Below are 23664 nucleotides of genomic sequence, written 5' to 3' on the forward strand. Positions count from 1 at the left end.
GTCTGGCCGCTGTCACCAGTGCCTGGGGGGGCAGACAAGGACCCCGGTGCTGGTTCCTGGGGGGCTCTGATGCCCACTCATCACCTCTAGCACCCGCTGAGGAAGGGCACAGCTCGGTCCCTGCTGTTGAAGCTGACTGCACTTTGCATGGGGGATTTACTGATGGCTTGGCGCAGAGAGAGGGGAGATGACCCTCTGGCCTACTGATTAAATGGACTCGAACTGAACTTGCAACAAAAATAAACACAGCAAGTACACAAATCAGCAACACTTGCGTGACTTTATGAAGACAGAAATCAAATTACTTCAAGATGATCTTTACAATTACGTTAGCAAGTTCAATAGAGCATCAAAGATGACAGCTGTAGCTTTCTGCGGCGAGGAGCCCGCAGAAGGCGGTGACAGAGCTTCTCCGGGCTTCGGCAGCGGCAGGGCTGAGCCCCTCTTGCCTCTCATTCCTCAGCCATTACTCACACTAGTACCATGAAGATTTTCATTAAACAGCATTGGGAAAAAAGAGTTAGGATAGAAATGGTAGACCCGCTTTGCGTTTGGTGCCGGTTAAGTGAGACCTATTATTTTCAGCTCATGATTTCCTCCATTTGCTCCTCTTCAGTGGTCTGTCTTACTGACTTTGCAAACTCTTACATCTAGAGAAGAGGTGCACCTGCACTGCTGCCCCCACACTGCCACGGGCAACGCCTGGAGCCTTAGTGACGGGCCCATGGTGCTGATAATAAAACTGAGGACATAACTCAGAAATAAGAGACCTTTTTTTGCTATCTGTCTGTCTACGCAGCTATTCATTATTAAATGAAATGAGCTTGCTTGCTTTCATAAATTTCAACTGCAACAATATTTTGCATTAAATTATTTACTTCCAAACATTGGACTTGCCTCCATTACTAAGACTTAAATCTATCCATTTTCAGGAGTAAGTAGGATAGTAGGACCCACTGCAATTTATAGATGAACACCACACCAAATATAAGGTTTGTACTTTTGAAAGGTCAGTACTATGCATTTGATGCGGACTACACAAAGTTTAGCCATGTGATACAGGCCACATTATGGGGCAAATTTATGTAGATCTAAGATGAGGTCCACATATTCTGCTCGTTTGCTCATTTGCAAACATCTGTAGCAGAACACACTGATCTTCCACTAAAAAAAAACCACACATAAATGGAGTCAGTTCCATTTGTTTTCCATATATGGGAAGAACTGTCTCTAAACAAATTTAATTCTTGACTCCAAGTGGGATAGAAGATGCTTTTCAGATAAGAAGTGGTAAAATAAAATCACAAGAGATCACAGAAAATAATGTTGTTTTTCTCTTCCTTCAGCATTCATCTAATTTTATGTTTCGCATTGGGGCAGTTTGGTCTTCTCATAAGACCAGAAAGACAGCAGAGAAACAGCAGTTGAGCGGTGGTTAGTCTGCACTCATGTAACCCAGCAATCATAATTCAAGGGAGAAAATGATTTCCTGTCAGAAATATAGACTGAAACTGCCAAGAAAATCTCTCCAAAGCTACAAACTTATCACCATTCAGCCATTAGACTTGTGATGAGGAGAAAAATCAAAATTGCACCACTTAGTAAACCATGGATGGAATATCACACAGAGAGGAAGAAAAGAAGATGTAGCCATGAAGTCAGCTTGAGTTCTACTAAATACTGTGTTTTCAAATCACACTTCTAAAAAATCAGAGAAGTAGGTAAAAATACAGTTGCATTACAGCCTACCCACTGTGACACTTTTTCCAGAAAAGTGGCAAGATTTTGTATTAGCTGCAAAACCGTGTCTCAACAATCTTGTGAATTCGTTTGTGTCTCCATCCTTGCTGCAGGAACTATTGTGCATGATGAACAGAGGGTTGGCTTTAGGACACCGTGCACACAATGTACAACTAAGGGGGACAATGACCTGGGAGCAAGTGCTTGGATAACTAGTCAAACCTCCCCAGCTTTCATAAGGTTTATAGCAGGATTAAATCCTTTTCAAGTTAAAATAACCAAGAAAGGAAAGTTTGAGAGGTGACGCTCCTTCAGCTTTTTCAAAAGAATTTGCCCAACGATAGTGAATTTCTCCCCCCAATATAGGGTGTCCTGCTCCTTTGGTACCAATCATAGGAAAAGAAAAAAACCCTCTACAGTCTGATTTCCTGATTAAGCTACTTGTAAGCTGTAACCTTCTCATCCGTTTTCATCTGGTTTGTTCTGTTGGTTGTTTTTTTGTTGTTTTTTAACAGTTTCAGCTGCTGAGCCCAAAGGAGATCTATGTTAGAAATGGACGGCTGGTTCATAGCAACATTATCTCATGCAGCATCAGAGATTTTCAGATGTGAAACCCTTGTCCAGTTTTTTCACACTGGTGGCTATAGCAGATAAAACATCATCACTAATGCATTATCCAATGTATTATTTCAACCTCCCAGAGGAAAACAGACTGGAAATTCAATTATCTATCGCCACAAGTCACTTTGTTACACCATGTTTTCAAAAACCAAAGCAGATTGATTTTTTTTTTTTCTTAGAGCTCCAAAACATAAAATTCATCAAGAAATGAGAAACACAGTAAGAGCTAAATCTAACTATAAATTCTGACATATCTCCACTAATAATGATTAATGACTAAGAAAAAGAAAAGGGAGGCTGCATGCACGAATACCAACCTGAACTGACATTAAGACATACAGCTATTTTAAATATTTTCCCTTCTAATTACATATTTCTTACTACTGTAAACTATTCAACATACAAAACCAGATTGGCTCTATTGCCTGTCTCAAAAGCAGCAGGCAGTCAAGTAAGCTCTGAAAAGCTAATTCAAATGCCACAAGCAAAAGAGCACTGCTTTTTCTTCCAGAGAAAATCCAAATAAAGCTCATTTACTTCTCTTGTGAATATAAGACAAAGGTATTAACACCACAGCAGAGTTGTTCTGCAGTAATATATCAACAAGGAGACTGAATGCCCAAACCTGCAGACCCTACTCCAGCCCCTGATATTTTTACTTACTTTTCAGTGGGAGCACAACTCATTTGAATCATGGAGAGGGCTTTGGCCACACTAACTCAGCTTGTTCACCATTACAAGAGTGATTGTAAAAGATAAAGCTCAAGAGTACGCTAGTAAATAGTATTCAGGCTATGCCACCTTGTTCACTACTTCCCAAGGATGAAAATTGCTTTTCCTGGGCAGAATGGCCCCTTTTAAGACAGCTTTACAACTATTGCATGGCCCTTCGCATTCTACATGACCTGAGTTCCACCATTGAAGTGCAAAAATTGCAAGGTTTAGTATTTCCCTGTTTCATTGACAGGCGTAAATGAGAGTGGTTGCACACCAGAGAGCATATTCGGACAGAGCTGTGCACCCAACAGTAAAGGTTGTTGGAGCTCGGTGGGTCCACAGAGCAGTGGGTGTTATAGCAGCACCGTGACATCAGCAGGAGGCTAAATGCTTGTGGTATAAAACATACTGATGTTATTAGCATGACACCAGCACGATGCCCCACTCTGCACCCCACTGCTCAGCCCACCCCACTTGTGTGTTGCTTCACCTTCACCCTCCCAGCCCGGCTCCCAGCGAAGGACGACGTCTGAGGCAGCACAGGAGGGCAGTGTGGCTGGAAGGGGATGTGGATGTGGATCTCCTCTTGCTCTCCAGGAAAACTGCCTACGCAAACCAAAGCTGCTGAGTAGCTCTGCACAAATTCAGAGGCTGTTCGGCATTTTGGGAAGTGGGTGAGGGAGAGTTTGGGTCATACCAAGAATCCCAGCTAGGACTGGTTCCAGCAAGGCCACATCTGGCAAAAAGCAAGTGCCTAGTGACAGAAAACAAACCCCATTCCTTAATGCCACTGACCTCTCCTCTAAAAAGCTTAATAGCGTGTTGGCATTTGGGGATATCAAGGTGCCCTCTGTGCCGTCAATTATCATGCAAAATCGAAATAGCATCGTTTGTCACTGGTTCAATGCCACGTAACACATCTGGAAGCAGGGTGTTGGCAGTGTTTGTGTTATGCTCTCAGCGGGAGACGATTCGCTAGTAGAGATCATGACAGCACTGCTGGAGATGAAAACACCCAAAAAACTGTCCATGACTGGCAACTTTTATTTTGCAACATATGTCAAACTCTTGCCTGTGATGTGGCACAACTAGCTATCGTATGATGTAAGTGCAACAGCACATATTTTAACATACAATACAATTGTCTGGGAGATGTTAATTCAGCTCCCCACTGTGAGATGCATTACGTGACGACCAAGTCCTGAAAAGTGCTCTAGTCCACTTAGAACAGCACTGTCAGCTGAAAGGGCTTCTCACAAGACAGGATGCACGGGGCAGAAATTTCCAGAAGTGAACGGTAAATGGAAAGCCTTTAAACAAACACTAATATTAACCAAACTGGATGCAGAATTACTAGTTTGGGTTGGGCCTCCTCAGAGTAATGAAGCAATTCCCTTAGAAATTCCTCTATACGTTCAGAGCCTGCACTTAAGGAGGATTAGCCATGTTGTCATCTTATGCGAATACCAGTCTTTGCTTGGTAAAATGAATTAAGACCACACCAAAATTACTCCAGCAAAGAGTTCTCAACAGCATTTATAACCTCAGGGATGCTGTTATAACAGCAAAAGGAACCAGCAAAATACAGACTGGTTTACCAATGCTGTTTTACTGCAGAGCAAAAACACGGTTTATGAAAATGAAACACACCAAGGAAATACTTTGCTCAGACCCCAGCATGACAGTACAGTTCCTCAAGAAACGAAAGTTTCTTCCCGTCTTCATCCCTTCCAACATGAAGCTTAGGAAAAAATCGCATCCAATGTGAGTCATCTTCTCATTCAGACATGAATTCAGTTTATCCTTGCTGGAAGGATGATCTAACCCCTACCTTCTCCAAACTGTCTCAACAGGGAAGCCAGGCACAGGGGTAGAGAGAGGCTCAGTGACAGAGGTGAAAAGAGGAAGGAAAAACATACACAAACACACCGAAAAGCGATAATTCTGGAGTGTTCCTCCAGGAAACCATGTGCCACTGCACAGCAACAAAAATAACCCAGGGGTTCCCTCTCTGCTCCGGCTCCCTGTGAGGAGCCACTTTAAAGCTTTTAGAACATTTGCAGAGTTGGAGAGAAACGGTTTTTGTTTAACTTCAGCTACTTCAGAAATGCCTGGGGCCTGAAGAAACATATTTTTGGATTGCTCTTAAAGAACCGGCTGAACTTTGAAGTTTGGGGAATTTTTTTTCAGATCAAATGTTAAATTAATAAACACCAACATGACAAATCAGTCTGAGTACTGGGGAAAAAATTAACAATCACTAAAAATCTTCTTGGATTAATTAATTGTGGCATATTGTTACTTATTCTAATAGGCTGATGGGTCTGGCACTTCAAGTCCTATAAGCCACACTGCGTGATGTGTTTTTGTCCTAACTAAGCACGTTTGATATTATTGCCGTTTTGCCCCAGCAAAGGAAAAAGCATATCATCACCATTTAATAAACTTCAGTTTGGGTAATAATGAGATCATGAGTAACTAGTTTACTTATGCATCATTTAAGAAATGTGCACAGAAATTCAAAGCACCTGGAATTTAAATTACTTCTTTGTACACAGCTTCTTTATAAGAGAAGTTTCATCAATGCCACTGAATTTACCCTGCACTTTCTTGTTAATTGAGGTGCTTGACTAAAGTGTCCCACGTGACTCATTTATTCTTCACCATATGGCAAAAAATGGTTGGATAAGGAAACCTTGACTCCATGGGAAGTCATGGGTCAGTCAGCTGCAAGCCACACACAGAGTATTAATTACAGCTACGTAGTTGCAGAATCATCTGCTAATACTGTACAAACAGGAACAGTATCATGCCAGTATTGCCACATCCACAGTTTTGTATTCTCGCCTCAATTTTGCTTACCCCATTTTCAGAAGGAAAAACATGATTCATTCTTAATAGGTGCCCTATTAAGTACTTAGAAGGCAATAACATAAAACAATCTTCCTCCATAAATACTGGTAAACAACAGTTTACCTGCCACCGTAGTTCCTTACCATCCTAGTGAAGTATAGAGGGGGAACTATTCAATACACTCTCCTGGAGATTTCAGGACATTTTTTCAGGAACCTGAGGACTGTAGTGCTTCGGCAGCCTAGAAGTGTACCTACCAAGGACCACTGGAACAAGTTTGCTCCTCACAAGTTAGCTGATTTGGGGAAAGAGGGGAGGAAGGGGGTGGAATAAAAGAAAAAAAGACATCGCCTCCAGATTCCAGTCTATTCTTATTAATGCAAGCCAAGTTAATTGTTCTGGGACATTCCTACTGCAGGATGAAGCTGAGATGGGAGAGTTCCTACTGATTTTATCCTTGAGGAATCCTACATCAGAATCATCTCCCTAAAAAACACGGTCCCTGCAGAGGGCCAGATCCTCAGCAGGGACTGACGGACAGGGTGCTTTGATTAACACCACAAGCTCCTGACCCAGAACATCAGCGCCCTGAGGAGGATTCCAGCAAACATCTGTTACTATTAAAGATCGCTGGTTGAGATCTACACCCAGAGAGGGCCAGGGCTGAGGGATTGCATAGTTCCTCTCTGAGGCTTAAACAGCACACAGATTTGAATGTTAGCAGAGCAACATTTAAGGAAATCAGCTTCAGAATCAGAAATGAGGAATGTAAAGCTATTCATTTAGTGGTTTCTCTAAGGCTTCTCCATTTAATATTTGCAAATTTAATATTTACACATGCAAGCCTTACAAAAATTATCTTACAAGGAACAGCTTCTGTACTTCTCATAATAAATAAACAACCAAAAATACATGGTATGTACAGCAGGGGTTTACAGCTGGGATCCTACATTACTTCTTAGAGCCACTTATCTAAGATCTAGTATCTATAAAAAGCCTCTCTGTTTGCTATTTACACAGGTGTCCTGGAGCATTATATAATCATGTAGCAGATCAACATAGCCTTAGGATCTCAAAGTATAATAAAAGTACATTAGGATCACAACATAGAGGGAAAGAGTTTGCTACCATTTGACACTGATCTTTTATTCCTTCCAGAAGTTCACCTAGACATGGAGGATAGACCTCTTCAGTTCTTCATAGGAATAAGGTGAAGAAAACACATTTTTTCCTAATCTTGTTCCCCTAGAATTTAAAGGTAGAGTCAAGCTGGCATCTAACATAAATGCTTAAATTTTCCCACTCTCATTTATGCCAAGTACTTCCACTAAACTTGGCAATAGATCTCCTACAGTAAGATCCACAAACCAAGGGTCTTACAAGACCTCTACTTTCAAGAGTCAAGCTTTAAAATAGTAAAGCTATAGTAACTTAAAGTATTCAAAATATACACCACCAAGAAGGACAATAAGACATGAGAGATGACAGAGGCTACACAAGGCATAGATGTTTCCACATATTCTCTAACCACAGAGAGGATCAGAAACTACATTACAAATTAAAGCAGATTCTATGATAAAAATGCCCTCCAGAAAAGGCATATATCATCCCTTCCAAAAAAAAAAAAAAAAAAAAAAAAAAAAAAAGAAGTGTGATAAAAATGCCCTCCAGAAAAGGCATATATCATCCCTTCCAAAAAAAAAAAAAAAAAGAAAGAAAAAAAGAAGTGATGTATTGTCCATAAAATCCTCCACAATGACTAATCTATTATTTCAGTCAGCCAAATCCTGAAGACACGGTTTGAATCTTAACAAGGTAATAACAAAATCCACTAGAATGTAAGAACAAGGGACATATTCAGTTCCCATTACATCTGGCGTCATTAGAGCTATTTCTCCTTTTAATCTGCTATAATAGAGACCTTACGTTGGAGTAAAGATCTTAGAATTTGACATGTTTGTCTAGAAATATATATTGCATGCAAATGGCATTGCAAAGGCAACACTAGTACATCAGACCTTGTACTTACTATGACTTAATTATATCCACCGTTCATGAAGTTCGCCTGTCATTCTTTTCCAAAACATCTGTTACACAGGACCTATACACATTGCCTTGCTACAGGAGACATCGGGATGAAGAAACTTCCACCTCACATTCCCTAGGCTGTGTACAGCTGCTGCTTATGCCAAGACCTTGCACCCCCTCCCATAATTTTTATCAGCTGTTCAGATTCCCACATATATTAGAAGGCTGTGGCATTAAAAAATATATATATAACGTAATGCAAATCATAATACTTTAACAAAGTTTTTTAAAAAAATCTTATAACTTCTTTGCAGATACAAGCGTGTCATCATGCATACTGAGGATTACCAGAGGTCATAACTAACAAACATTCCATATAATCCATATAACTACCAAGGAATTGCTCACAGACTACTATCAGTGGCATTTGCCTAGTTGTACATATAAAAAATCAAATGGCACTGTGGCTTAAAATGGACATATCTTTGACAGAAGTAGCCATTTGCCTGCTTGAGAGCTATTGCAACACTAACTCTTTTTAAAAAAAGTATTTGTTTGACACATCTTGCATTGTTCGTTCTCTTTATAGTGGTTTTTTGGAACTGTTTCTTTGGTTATGGTTTTACTTCTAATTCATCAAGTCCTCAAACTTGATTTACTTACAGGCTCTTTATCCACAAACGTACTAGGTAAGATGAAAGCATCACTAAGGGAATCCTTTCATCCAGGAACCATAAATACAGAAATACAAAGATCTTCGATTTTATCTGAATGTAAATCAACACCAATGAAGACTGCTAACAAAGTCAATACATTTGCTCACCATAACTTGGTCTTTCTCCCATTTTCTTCAAATACTCACTAGTTCATGTCTTGGTGAGTAAGAACTTTCTTTTCTGTGCTGTGACTCCTACCACCCAAAGGAAAGCACAAAAACACAGCTGAATGGTATTTTATAGCATTAACGACCTCAGCCTCCCTGCCCCAAGTAATGGCCAGTTCAAGCTTGCTCAGGGATTACCCTTTACTCCTCCAAGGTTGCCAGTTTACAAAGCAAAGATATATTTGAGAAATCCTAAAACTATTTGCCTACCAAGCATTAGTTCTGAAATCAATAGCAATAGAAAGTAAATCCCAGCCCATACTTGAGAAAAGCTGTAAAGAAGCAATTCTTTTTATGAAAAACAACCAAAAAACCTACCAGGAGATGGGCTTGCTTCCCTGGTAGAAAGAAAAGGCAGCAAGCAGCCGCCAACTGCATAATGACTGGCGAGCTGCAGCTGCTGCAGTCTGCTAATTAATTGATGGGAGAAGCAGGAGGACACCCTGGGTAACGGGTGTTTTCTGGAAGTGGTCTTTTCAATGTAACCTGTCACTGGGGACCTGGGAGTCACCGGAGGAACCAGAGACCATTTCCTTTGCTCAGGGTGTGCCTCCCGGGGAAGGACTTTTAGAAAAAAAAAAAAAAAAAAAAGCTTTAAAAAAATGGAATTTTGGAATGGGCTGCTGTGTAAAAACAAAACCAAACCAAAAAGAACTGTTAGCCACGCTACGAACTCTACGCTACAGCTCACATTTTTTAAATTCCTTGCAATGGATCTGGAATAAATCAGCAATGGGTCAAGCCGGTTCAGAAAGTGTTTGAATAACTGCCCATGGAGTGTCCAGGGGTTCTCCTTCAGCTGAGTATTTTGACTGCTGCTGTTCAATTACCATTTGAGAAAGCAGGACTGCTGGGAAAGACAACACAACGTAAACCAACACTGGCTATAAAAGCACACAGTGTACCAATATTCACACTGCACAGCCCGGGTCTCAGATATTACCAAAAGCAACTTCACATCACACCGCTCAATGACACTCCTGGCCAGCAACGTTCAATACTGCCAAAGGTAAGGGGGCTTCAAGGAATCATGAGATCCTGAAATATCTAATTGTATCTCTGTAATAGAAACAGTAATTGACAAATCATTATTTCACATTTATAGAATATATGATGAGGAACATACCGCATGCATTCTAGACTTTCTGTCTGCACTGGAAATCAACTGGGAAATTAGAAGGTACGGCGTAGAAACATCACTACGAATATACTGTATTACTGCTTTTGCAGCTGCACTCCCAGAATTTGTTTCACAATAATTCAGTTACCCATGTTTAAATAACCAGCCAGCAGAAGAAAGGCTGATATATTTCATATGCATTCTCTTTGAGCAGGGGGGCCTTCACGTCTGGTCGAAAAATGTCAGGCTCATATGACACCACCAAAGTCAGGAGAGATGCCTAACCATAACTAAAAGCAGAATTTGGCCAACACAATTGGAAAATACCAGCAGAGTATATACAAATGCACACACGCAATCTCATACAAGAGCAGAGCATGAGACAGATTGGATTTTTTTAATCACACCTTTTATGAAAACAAAATTTCATGTACAAACCCTTCTCTGTGCTCCTACGTGGTTCATTTATCCCACTGCAACATAAACAGACATACCAGAGCCTGTAGCAGGGGGGGAAGGTTTTTTCTTTCTTTTTCTTTTTTTTTTTTCCCCCTCTGTTGGGGATTTTAAATACAGTTTGAAGAGCTAAAGATCTGGCCTGCCTTCCAAACTGACTTTAATAGATAAGCAATTTTAAGACTACCACAGTCAGCAAGCACGTACGTAAGCTATACATGAATACATTTATCTATATTTTAAGAACTTTACTTTTCCCCTTTGTTTTCAGAGTTTCCTCTAGCATATAGTCCAGAAAAAAACAAATAGATGTCTTTCCTGATTCAGCAAAACCACCCTTTTACAATGAATAACCTAATGATTTAGATAGCATTTCTTGAGAATCCATATCCAAAGGAAAGCAGTGTTTCTGTCAGCTTCAGTGCCAACTTCTACAAGTTTTCTATCATCTTGGTGAGACCGTTCTATCAAACACACCCTTTAAGGAAGGATTTTCGCTTGCTTTCTGCATGCAGTGCCTGACTCAAAGCTGCCATTCGCTTCTTAAAGTTTCTTGCCTGTTCCCAGTCCACTTCCTGCTAACACCTGGGGCTTCAATATTTTGCAAAAACAGGGTGAAAATCATTATGGGCAAAGCCAAAACCGAACACAAAGATTTGAAGAGACTACTAAAAATACAAGATTCTGAACCAGGGGTTAGCAGCATTTTTAACAAAATTAAACAGATAAACTTTGCTGTAAATTAAAAACAATTCTCTTGTATCTGAGCCCATAATGACTATTTTGAATACAGATATTTACTGCTGCCAATAAAGAAATTTTTTGGTAACTTTTCTGTTATTGGGAAGAGCTTGAATACAATCCAGTCCAAAAAAATGCTGACTTTCCTAAATAGGGGCTGTGTTTTTGCAATAAAGAATACCGGTCAATATACAAGTGAAGGAAAACTGAACCAGATGTCAGTAATAGGACCACAGAACGTTGCATTTGCCCAGAATCGCTATTTTAAACACACGATGTTGGTCTACTGGTTTGTGGGATAATACATTCTTGGCAGCCAGAAGGAGTTTCGATATGTTAGAAGGTTATCCTTGAGAAAAAAAAAAAAAAAAAAAATTAAAAAAAAAGGAAAGAAGAGAGGTAGAGAAAGGCCACTAATTCATCAGGCTCCCTATAGCAGAAAAAAATTATGACTTACTCAGGAAATCAGTTCAAAGAAAAGCCAGTCTCAAAGCAGAAGGCTTGTTTTTTACATTAATTTTCATTTTTTGCTTTACTTCCTTACTACTAATACTTCATTGTACTTTGCCTTTTCTTTTTTTTTAAAGGATTCTTCCCTCCATGTGCACTCCATTTCTGGGCAAAGAGTCTAAGGAAAAACTGATGAGCTTTCACCTTGCAGCTCAAGTGCAGTCAGACTGATGGGTGGGGGAACCCCACCAGCGACTGCACACAAACCCAAATCGCACAAAACCCAGCCTTGAAAACTTTTTTGCGCTGGAAACCTTTGCTTACACAAGACATCTCTGGGATGACTGGAGGAAGCTGTTCACAGGGTCAGGCCCCGCCGTCCCAGATCCACTATGAGCAGCCCTGGACGCCATATGGACACAAAGAACATTAACCTAGGTCCTTATCCATTGCCAAATTAAGTACTTACCCATCTCTAAAACTCTTTCTAGTTCAAAGTCATAGGGATTTGGGATTGTTTGGGTTGGGGTTTTTTTTTGGGGGGGGGTGTGGGGGAGAGGGGCCCTTCTATTTAAGAAGTAGTTACATCTGTATGCCTTCTTAATATAGAAATAAAACTTCAAGATGTACTTAGTATGTTTGGCAAACAATCACTTCCCTGTTTTACCACGTAGTAAATTTAAAAATCAACTCTGTTCATTGTTTTAACAAACCCTCCTCTGAAAGATAATTAAAACCACTTCCCAATATACAACCAAAGTTTTATTTTTATAGTCTATCTTCCATTATGGCATAATCCTTTCTTTTTTTTTTTAAACCAGTGAAATATACAAATCACGCAAGACAGAAATATGTACATTAAATGTACAGAACAGAGGAAAGGACATAGAAGATTTACATATCTGAATGACAAGTAAAATATTTTACATTAAATAGTGTATTAATAGCTAGGATCATGAGATTCAGTTCTGCTCAGAAAATAGTCACTAAAAAGGAACATGAGGTGATTCAGCAAATGAAACGAAAAATGGTCATGGTTTTTGTACAATAAAAACCAAAGTGACATATTCAATGAATTAGTGCTTTATTTATTTATCTTACTTTAAAAGATATTCTTCGCAAACATCTGAAGATGAGGGGTAAATATGTCCTTGTACAATAAATTAAGAGCAATAAAGCGCCATTTAAGAAGCTGATAAATGATCAAGATGAACTTAATGATACAGCTTAAAGGCTCGTGAAAAGTTAAGGCTTTAGTACAATTAGGCTAAAGTGTAAAGATTTTCCTCACTTTGTATTTGCAAAACCATTTTCTTTAACTTGTTGGATGGGACTGAGCCGGAAACAGGCATCTGAACCAATCATGAAATCCTATGTAACTACACAGCATTGGGGGAACGCATGTTGTTCAACAAATAACAATTTCCATCTTAAAAACTTAAAAGTGAGGGCCAAATGCAGCACATTTTAGAGTTGGAAGGTGTCTCCTTTCAGCAATAATCGAGAATGCCCTTAATGTGAGAATGGAATAGAAGCAATCTCCATATTAGTATCCATTCAGTGCAGTGTGCTGCCTCTACCAACCACCCAAGAAAGTCCTAAAGCTGGGAAGAGGCTTGCTTTGTGGTTATCCTTAAAACTTTTAAATGATAAACACTTTTAAAAAATAAAAAATAAAAAACACTGAAAGTTTAGAATTGATCTAAAAACCTGAAGACATCTGAAAAAGAAAATGGGGGATGAACTGCACCTGTAATTTAGATGTTTTATTATTTCTTAAATCATTAAAAGATATATGTACAAAAAGCTTTGAAATATCAGACACCAGCAGACCACAGTTCTCCCATATATATGTAACTGCTCAAGTATAGTCTGAACAGTTGTAGTGTATATCTGCAATATATTATCTAAAGCATGTGTATTAAAGACATAGGATGATAAATTTGGTATTGCTGCAACATTTCATTGAACTATAATAATCAGTTAATGTTATTAAAATATGAAACTATTGTCTCCTTGAGTGAAAGCGTTCCCAAAATCTGCAAAAAAAAAATCAAAAAATCAGTCATTCCAAGAGTGGGTATCTAATGATTTATTTTCTCACATAAAATTAGAGGAGTTATTTGTCAAGCTGTGTTTTGAAAGACAGCCAGCTATTACACCACTTTTAAGGCATTTTCAAATTTGGGGAATTCTATTTTTTATGGGCTTTCCAGGCTGGGAGACCGAAACTGTTTGCAACCATTGCAGCTCCCCTCCGCCCGGCTACAGCACTCCGTGCAGTTGGCACCTCGGCTGCTCTCCACACTCAGTAGCAGGGAAGTTCTGCTCTGTAAGATGAGATACTCAAACATCACAATTAGCTAATAAGGCCAAATTCTGCCTTGAAGAAAATTATTCATCAAGGCAGATTTTTTTTCCTTTTGGTGTTTTTTTTTTTTTTTTGGTCTTGTCACGTTCTGGACCCAGACATGGTGACTCAGAAATAGCGCGGTTGAAGCCTTCATGATCCTTTGCTCTTTACCCTCCGATGACATCGCGTGCTTACGCGGGCACATCCAGATATGCAACTGACATGGCACTTCGTGATGAATATACCCCTTATTTACAGAGCCCTAAACGTACTGAACAGCTTTATATATATACCCTATTCTGATAACTTCTAGTGTCTGAAACTAAAAGTCACGGACAGGTCTGTGTGTTCCTCACATCCATAAGGATTGTTCTAACATCCCAAGCACATTACATGGTTGCTCTGCCTACTGCACATGTATTACGTCCCATGGGACTAAATTAGGATATGTTGAATTTTCCCCTCAAACTACTCTATTGTTTTTAAGAAAAGTCAATTTTTTTTTAACTTTGTAAAATAAATATTCTCAGGTTCTCCCCCATTATTGCCAAAAATATAAGCTGCACACAGTTCTGGGATGGACGCAGAGAGGGTTTCCAGGCACTTCTCTTTGCAACCTTTATACTTTTCTTTTTTCTTCCTTTTTTTTTTTTTTCCCCCCTTCCCCTGCCCTTTTTTTTTTTTTTCTTTTCTTTTCTTAAAGACGACGACAACTCGTTAGACTCTATAAATAAAGTGGAGATAGTCCTGTGGAAAGGGAGAGGGGCCCGCACCCCTTGCTGGCAGGTGGCTGCAGCTCCTCCCGCCTCCTCCGTCCCCTATTTGCACACAAACTGGTCCACGATCTCTGTGCACAACTTGCATTTCACGTAGCAGCACCAGTGGAACTTGCAGTGGCAGCGCTCTCGCTGCACCGTCTTGAACTGGTCGTACCCCCGGCCGCAGCACATGAGTTCGCAGCCGTCCATGCCCTCCGAGGTCTTATTGCAAAGGCGGCCCTGGGTGCCCAGGGACCCAGTGCTCTCGTTGCGCACACAGTAGTCAGGGCTGGGGTCGATGTAGACCAGGTCGTGGATGGTGGGCGCGTTGAAGCGGCTGTTGACTTGCACCAGCTTGCCCCGGCTGTTGAGTTTCATGGCAGCGGCGCTGTCGTATTTCTCCTTCAGGGCATCGCCTACCTTGCGGAAATCGGCCAGCTGCAGCCAACAGGTCTTCAGGCTACAGGAACCAGAGACACCGTGGCACTTACAGGCCACGTCAGCCAGGTTGTACACAGTCTGGAGGAGCCGGGGAGAGAAAGCAAAAAAGGATGATGAAAGATTAGCACGGCTGTGAAAGCATTTTTTCCCCTCATTTCCTGCCCTCTGCAGCACTCCCACTCGCCCCCTCCGCAATATTCGCCTCGGCATCCTCTTCTCGCCGGCAGTACGCTGGGAAGGGAGAGAGAGCTGACACACGTGCACCCCCGGCACCCCCATTAGCCAGCAGGATGGGGGGAGCGCACTCCCCAGCTTCTCCCCCCGCCGCAGAGACAGCCACACAGCTCACACACGGCCCAGACGGCAGCATCGCTCAGGCTGCAGTCAAATTTTAGGAATTCGCTTTCACGCCAGCGAAGGATTTTGCTGTTTCATTGAGAAATGTAAAACATCCCTTTATTTTCTATCTGAGTTACTCTCTCTATTGATCTCTGCTTGAGGCTGCAATTAGGGAAAGAGTTAAGATTCCTCTTGCTCCTGGCTCAGCTGCAGCTGATTGTCTACTCTTGGCTCGGCATCCTCCTCCTATCCCAAATATTGCTCTGTGAGAGAGATTTCATCCAAGAAGAAACCCCCAAACACCTATGGGTGGGAGACAGAGCTACATAGTAATATCCTCTTTACAAAGCTTTGGCAGGGAAATATCAGTCATTTGCCCTGTACAAACAGAAATAAGAGTCAGTGTTGACACTGCCCCAAAAATCCTGGGGTCTGACACATTAGATGATACTGTAGACAACTTCCACCCAGCAGTTACAGAGAGTCTTAACGCTGCCAAATGGCACTGCAAAGATGAGGCTGAGGAAGGAAAAAACTGCTCGAGTCTCTGTAAGCAACTGTGAAAGTGTCATTTTTCTTCCTGCTAATAGTAAATTGGCCTGTCCACTGCTTTCAGACACCCTCCTCTCACATTTAAATACTATTAATTTTCAATTATCTTTCATCCTTCTTCACCTTAGAACACAAGTGTAAAGTCTCCAGCCGACTATTTCTGGCACTTCAAGCTCTAGGAAAATAATGATTTTGGCTCTTCATATTCAGACTATTAAAAAAAAAGAAAAGTTTACACCCATTCATTTAAGGCATTTTCGAGATTAAAGAAACCATAAAGACATGTTTAACCACAGAAGACCGTGTTTTCTAATAATATGGAGGAGCTTTTCACATCCTCTGGAAGCAGGGGAGGGGGGAAAAGTTAGAACAATCCTGCAGCACGATTCCAGCCTGGGAAGCCCAGCCCGTCCCTCTTCCCTCCAACGCACACTGTCCTGGGTGGAAATACAAACTAATAAAAGCCTGCTCTACTGAGAATCCAGAACGAGGAGGGCACTTTTAGTGAGACAATACGGAGGGAAAGACAACACACTTCGGTCCCACTCCTGCCCCGTGGGGAAGGCAATAGGGGTGTCAGACAACCAGGAGCAACACTAATTCCTATACTCTCCCATCCACCTACATCCTGTATGTGCCGTTTTCTTGCTTTGTGCATAAGCCTTGGTGGCTGGTCACCACCCAGTGCCGTCATGGCACATCTTTCCCCAAAAAGAAGGACAGATGGGGGCAGAGGGACGTGCTGTTTCGCAGCCACTTACTCTTCTGCCGGCCTCGTTATTGTGCAGGTTCATCATGATGCGGGCGCTCTCGTAGGAGCCTCTCTGGTAAACTCTCTCTCGCTCCCGGGCATCCACAAACTCCTTGGCGAAGCGGTATCCGTACTCGATGTTGTCCCCGCAGCCACCCCAAAGCCAGTCCCGAGGCAAGTCCTTGGGCCGCGCCGCTCGGCTGCAGCCGCAGGAGGAGAGCTCGCCCTCCCGGCAGGCCCGGCTCATGGCGTTGACCACCCCGGCCGCGCTCACCGCGTAGGTGAACGCCGTCTCCCGGCTGCCTGTGTGGGAAGACAAAGGGTGTTAGGGGACTGCCCATCCATGAGCCAGGAGGGCAAAGGCTCTCCAGGAGCCAGCAAAATTCATTTGTGTACTAAAATGTAGAGAAACCCTAAACTATGCTCCTCAAGAACGTCTTCCCTCTGAAAAAAACAAGTGAAACCCATCCACCAGATGGGTTTCACTCAACATCCACTCAACACAAGGTGCTCGTGAAGAGCAGGGGACAATTCTCATCCACGCTGGTGAAAGCCTAGATGAGGGCATGGGGAGGAGGTGAATCGAGGCCAGAGCACGTTGCCAGCGGGGCCGATGTAACCGTGCCTGCATGTGAGGGGCAGAAAGGGAAACAAACTCCCTGTCTTCCAGAAAAAAAAAGAGATGTTAAATACAACTTTTAAAAGTTTGGTTCTTAAATTACTACTTCTCAAACATGATTTATGCACGTCACCCACTTTTACCAATTTATTTAAAGTCATAGCGTTTTACAAAGCCTCCTGGTATCAAAAGAAAAGCACAGCAGAGTAAGACATAACTTTTCACCCTACATATGAGCCAGGCACTTCTGTAGGACGCTATTTATAACTAACGACAACCTGGGCTGCTCAGTATCTACCACTCCATCTCATGTGAATATGGCAAGTGAGTCCCTGGACAATCATCTTTACAAATTACAGGGAAGAAAAAAACCTTGGCACAAGGCAGTCTTGAAGGTTTTCTCCTGCATCTGGTGCCCTAAAATGGAAATTAAAAGCCTCGAGTTTTGAACTTTCGGAAGAAAAAATTACAACACCCACAACGCAAGATATGGCCACGTATCATCCTCTTGACAGTATCTAATCCCACCTTTACTTAGAGCCTGCCTTCTCCTAGCTCTTTTCCAAGGGTGCCACAAATTCTGACTGCAATTAGAGAAGCTTTCAAACACATAAACAAAAAATGACAAAACTTGCACCAGAGAACCCACTTGAAATTTGTTTTTCGTCTTAAGAGACAGCATCCCACTGGGTCTTTTCCAAGAAAGATTCCCAAAATGACTGAGAATAGACTAATTATTTTTTTTCCTATTTATATGAGTCAAGTTTTATTCCAAATCTTTAGTCCAAACAATAGCTCAAGCTAGGTTTTAAACTTGATTGCTCAAGACTTTTCTTGGGGAACAACATGGGCCTTTGTAAAATCAGCTTTAAGAGGCTGCATTTTGGACGTGTCATATGTATTTAGGCAGCAACATTTTGAGGCAGAAACTCTTTGTACAAGACCTACCATAACAGGTCAAATCTAATAGGAGCTTTCAAGCACTTCTGGATCATAAATAATTTGCAGTCTTGTCCAAGATGACACCATGTTCAGAGCAGCTTTGTTAATATAACAGCTGTCATCCGCTGGATTAATTTTAGTAATAGATGCTGGTTTTAAATGGGGAAAATCAGAAGTCTTATGTTCAGAAAGATCAGATATAAGGAAGATGAAAAGCACTTTGCTCCCTTATGTACAATGGGCTATTCTCACAGACACCTGCTCATGGAAGTACTTACATGAGTTATGGGTATAAAGGGCTACAGGAGTAGCCTTTTCAGTTAAAAGAGATTTGGCTTTATGCGGTGACTTATGCCTTGCATTTACTGCAAACTATAGCAGAGGGAACCTCATACAGATTTTAATGTTCCCGTTTGTTCTGTAACACACATTTTTGGATTAATTCCTTAAGCAAAATTTCCACTAGATTGAGAGGAAAGAATCATGGTCTGCTTTGGACCACAGGACTCGCCTCTTCCGTTCCATTTTATTCTTTTTCATGTTTAGTTAGCTCATGCTTTCACATGGTTAACTATGCCGTTTATTGCAGGATTTAAACTCATAAACCTGACTTTTTTTTTTGACTAGTTTTCATTATTATCCTGGAGCATATTTTAGAGAACTTACTCATAGTGGGAGTGAGAAGGAAAAGCTGGGGTAGAGAATGAAGAGGTGCCTCCCAAGTTCCCTCCTTGAACAGTTAGGCAAATTATAAAACAGCATCAGCTGCTGAAACAGATTTCAAGCCCCTGCAGGTTGCAAGCCAACAGTGCCTCAAGTCATCAGCCCCAGGAACACATTAAGAGTGATGGTTCCACATGGATGAGTTACACTGATTTTTTTTTTTTTTTTCTCTAAGTCTTTAGGCACAACTGTGCTTTCCTTCACTGTCAAACATATCTGTCTTTTCCCACAGTCCAGCGTTTCTCTCTATTGTAGCCATGGCAAGGAAACACACATTCCAAACACGTTTGAGTCCCCTCTCTCCCATATATATAAAACACAGAAATGGAACTGTTCAATATACATACACTGTAGGAAGCCACCCACAGAGCAAGGACCTGAGCTTTACACTTGATATGAATAAGTCTGCAAGAACAGAACAATTTTTTTTTTTTTAATACCTGAACATAGGATACAAAATGTTCTTTGTCTTCTATTTTAAAAGCATTCAACATTGGGCAGCAGGCACGAATAAACTGGACCCCAACCACACCAAGCTGTTGGGGGAGGATCCAGTTATTTTATTTTGTGTTAGCACTTCTTTGCTGTTTGCAAAGCCCAAGCGCAGCCATCCCAGGGCTGGCCACGAAGCCAGGAGATGGCACAAGGCAGTGAAGGCGGCCAGGACCATGGCCTGAGCTGGGAACCAGCAGCAAAGGAGAGCAGCGGAGAACAAAAGCCCTAAAATTTTGCAGTTCAATAGGCCACAGAGCAAATTTCCAAACCCAAGCTAGGTTTATTTGTACAGCTTTAGCTAACTTTGCAGGATAAATCCTGGAAGAAAGACTGTCCATTTATACTCTGGGGTAATTACTGTGCTGTCAGTCAGTGCTTTGCCCAGACCTCTCCTGTGCACAACCAGCCACAGCGCCTCGTTAGCTCAGGCGACAAAACCCTCCCAAACTACACGCATTCAGATCCCAACTACCATCTCCTCACGTTGGTGAGAGCAGGGAGTATCTGACAGACCCCGATGAGCCAGGGGATGGCGGGCCGAAATAGAACTGAATCAGGCTCTAAAAGTCTCCATTTTTCCTTCTACTCAGAGGAACAGCAACTGGTCATTACCAGAGATCAGCATGAAATAATACAACTGTTACCCACAACACCTTTCTTGTTCTCAGTGAATACACTCTTTAGGCTCTTTAGCTTGAATATGGCTATTAACCTTGCTTCCATATGCAATTAGAATAAGTGGCTTAATTACATGATGAATTGCTGTGTAGACATCAGCTAATACAGTCATATTCAGCAGAAGGGTGCGGCAAAGTTATTTAACTTGAAAGAAACCACCTTTAAATAGATCTGTCATAGTTGGGGAGGGCAGAAACGTCTACTACAGAGACAGACACCACAAATCATGGGCCCAATCCTGTACATTTCTTCACACCAATAGTTCCCTTGAGCTAATTTTCACTTGCTTGGATAATAAATAAAGGCTGAAAGATGAAGGCCTAAATTTTAAACAGATTATTTTTCTGACGTTTGTTAGATTAATAGAACAGAAAGGTGTACAGAAAAAATTTTCTTTCATGTTTCATGTGCTTTTAGACTTTTGCTCAGGTAGGGTAAAAAAAACAAACTCTAGGGGGAGGTTAATACTGTGCTTGCAAAAAGCCTGTGGAAGGTTCTTTATCTAAAATCAGCTGGTCCAATTAGGTACTTTTATGCAATAGATATTTTTGTATATGTCTGACAATCTCCAAATAAAAACTTCTTTTAACAAAAATTGAGACCAAATGTGAATTCGTGTATTCCTTCAGCCTGACCTGGAGTTAGCCCATTTACAGATAAATCTGATTTTAAGTCTGATTTTAAAACATTATTTTTTTAAAGCGGGACAGAAAAAGGCTGACATAAAAGCTTTTATTTACATCTCCAACTTAAAAGCACTGCTGAATTTGTCAGTGTATTGATTACCACATAAAACAATTGTCACCCAGAGAAACAGGGGGTGTCAGCTGCTTACGCAGAATCAGCAATCTGACTTGGGCAAGTCAGGGGAAGGTTTCACCATGGATCCAGTTCAACTGTACTGGTTAAATTTTGCCAAGGACTTTAAAATATGATGAAGTTCTTAAACGGCATGCAGCACGTGAGCATTGGAGAAGCACATTTCAAAGAGGATCTGATAGGGAAAGGGTTGGGTGGCCACCAAATTGTGATGAGATGTTAAACAGGAATCTGTCTCTCTTTCCCAGCGATGTGATTACATTAAATGCAAGTTACAAGGACAATCACTCATTTTGTCCTGATAGAAACAATTTCATAAAAACTACCCTGCTACATTCTTTTTAACATAAATCTACCTTTCTCAAAGAGAGAAAAAAGTTACCATATCTGGAAACAAGCAAGAAGGAATTGCCTATAAACACTAATAGACAGAGCAGCAATTTTCAGTTAACCTCCAGACCAAGAGCAATTTATTATGCAGCCGCTAACTTTGGATCTAGGCATGGACATCTTTGATTTTACAAGACGCTGCTGTTTTTAATTCTCTTAGGTTGCCTTCATTTTGTCTCAGGTTTTCTAAATGGAGATTTCAGGGCTGCATTCTCCTTTCTCCTCTGTTCCCATATGCAAATATATATATTCCTACTTTGTTTTCCAAGACATATGGCTGGACAGTGGTGGGAAATCACCTCCAGCTAAAAATAATTCAACTCCTTTGCCAACTTTTAGAAACACTTGATTGTATACAGTACTCGGTAAGAACCTGGCAAGAGTTTCAAGTGCAGAACAGTATGTGCCATACATATCCTTAGACAAGAGTTTAATCATAAAGATGTTGCTTCCTACCTATCTGCATGACTCTGCCAAAAACAGAGTTGTTGTCCACAGTGCTGCAATTCCATCTTCTATGTCTGAATTGATACTGGCACTCCTTAATGCCCGTCTTTGCACCCTCTCCAATGAACTGCATATGGTCCTGATACAATTGGCAGAGTTTCTTCTGTCCTTGGGAAAGCCCTGCTAGCTGGCTACATAGTGGCTGGGCTCCTATTATATATACCTCTGACATCTGAACGGGGTTCATGGGGTTCATAGGGTTCATCCCTAAAGACCTGCATAAAGAAAGATTTGGATTAATAAACAGAAGACAACAACAACAAAAAAAAGTCTATAAATCCCAAACAAAACTGTATCTTACACATGAGTATACAACTCATTTTGCTAACAAGTGAGAAAAAACCCCACTTAAATACAAAACTTTTGTTTTAAAGACAGCACAGAAGTTATTAGTTCCCCCCTGTGTGGTTATCACCATACATTAGGGACTGAAGACGCAGATCTGGAAGACTTGCGTCTAGGCAGTCCTTTAGAAACCTAAATCGACATTGTAAAAGTAACAGAAGCTCCAAACAACTGCAAGGCCAGAAAAATAAATAAAGTAAAACCAAACAAAGCCCCCCAAACCCCAATTTATTTTAACACACATTTTAGATTTAAGTCTGGATTTTTCAATCTGTTCTACCATAAACAAATAGGGAAACTTAACAAGCCAGAAGTTAGAAACTTGCTACGAACTACTTCTAGCTCGACACAAAAAACACAGAGGCAAGTATATTCACTGTAAACAAAATCAACTTTGTTTTCTTAATTCTTAAAGTGCTCTTCACATTTCAATTAAAAAGTGGCCATTAATCTGAAAAGGATCACTTGAATCAGCAGAGAAGCACCTATTTCAAGAACTCCCAACATCGTACACTATACAGAAATAGCTAATCTGCCAAAGCAGCAATTTAAATGTACTTCTTTGTAACAAAATATATTTATAAACATTTAAGCCACAGAAAAGATAAAACTGAAACTTATAAAAGTTTTTACTTGTAAATCAGCATTCTCTCATATATATGCAAAATTTCTTATCCAAGGGAGTTGAAATCACTCTTTCAGAAGAGAGGCAATTCTAGTAATTTAAGGATGATCAAATCCATAGAGAATCGACTGCGCAGCATTGAAAAAAAAAAAAAAAAGGAATTTTACAACACGAGATGTTGCACATTTCCAGTTATTCGAGAGACCCGTTCATTTTACTACACAACGTATTACAACTTAAACATTCCTCCCCTGCTGTCCCGTTCCCGCAGTACTCCCTCACAAACAAAGTACATAATAAGTAAATAGACATTTAATCAAGCAAATCTTGACACCCCCCCCCTTTTAAAACCAAGTCGATACAAGATGCTTACCACCAAGAGCTGGCTTCTATTACAACCTGGGTAAAAGAGGAGAAAATGGCCAGAGCCACTACGAGGTACTGAGAAGCCATTGTACTGCCAACTGTCCCCAAAGCACCTCCTTGGATTAATACTGCAGTGGATTTCTAGAGGGGGGAGAAAAAGGATCAGATTGTTTATTGCTTCTCAGACCATTTTCGAGCATTCAAGTTTAAACAACGGAAGTATCCGGGCCCCTTTTAACTTGACTCTGACTCGCCTGCCCTTCTCCCCGCCGAAGCTTGTGGTGCCAGACGCAGGCACGTCGCGGCTCCCGCTCCACCGGGCAAAACCCACCCACGCACCCCCACCCCTACC

General features: G+C 41.1%; 1 protein-coding gene across 2 annotated transcripts in view; it reads right to left on the minus strand.

The window, feature by feature from the left end:
* Window positions 1–12353: 12353 nt before the first annotated feature.
* WNT5A (wingless-type MMTV integration site family member 5A) overlaps window positions 12354–23664 on the minus strand; it is a 13744-nt gene continuing 2433 nt past the window's right edge. For both annotated transcript variants that reach the window (XM_014943270.1, XM_014943271.1), the window contains exons 2-5: window positions 23320–23453; window positions 21926–22191; window positions 16814–17106; window positions 12354–15239 (exon numbers count right to left, since the gene is read on the minus strand). In XM_014943270.1, the coding sequence (XP_014798756.1) occupies window positions 14781–15239; window positions 16814–17106; window positions 21926–22191; window positions 23320–23399 (1098 nt within the window). In that variant the 5' untranslated portion in view covers window positions 23400–23453 and the 3' untranslated portion in view covers window positions 12354–14780. The remainder of the gene's footprint in view (window positions 15240–16813; window positions 17107–21925; window positions 22192–23319; window positions 23454–23664) is intronic.

The sequence above is a fragment of the Calidris pugnax genome, unplaced genomic scaffold (genome assembly GCF_001431845.1).
Source record: "Calidris pugnax isolate Ruff unplaced genomic scaffold, ASM143184v1 scaffold128, whole genome shotgun sequence".
NCBI classification, from domain to species: domain Eukaryota; kingdom Metazoa; phylum Chordata; class Aves; order Charadriiformes; family Scolopacidae; genus Calidris; species Calidris pugnax.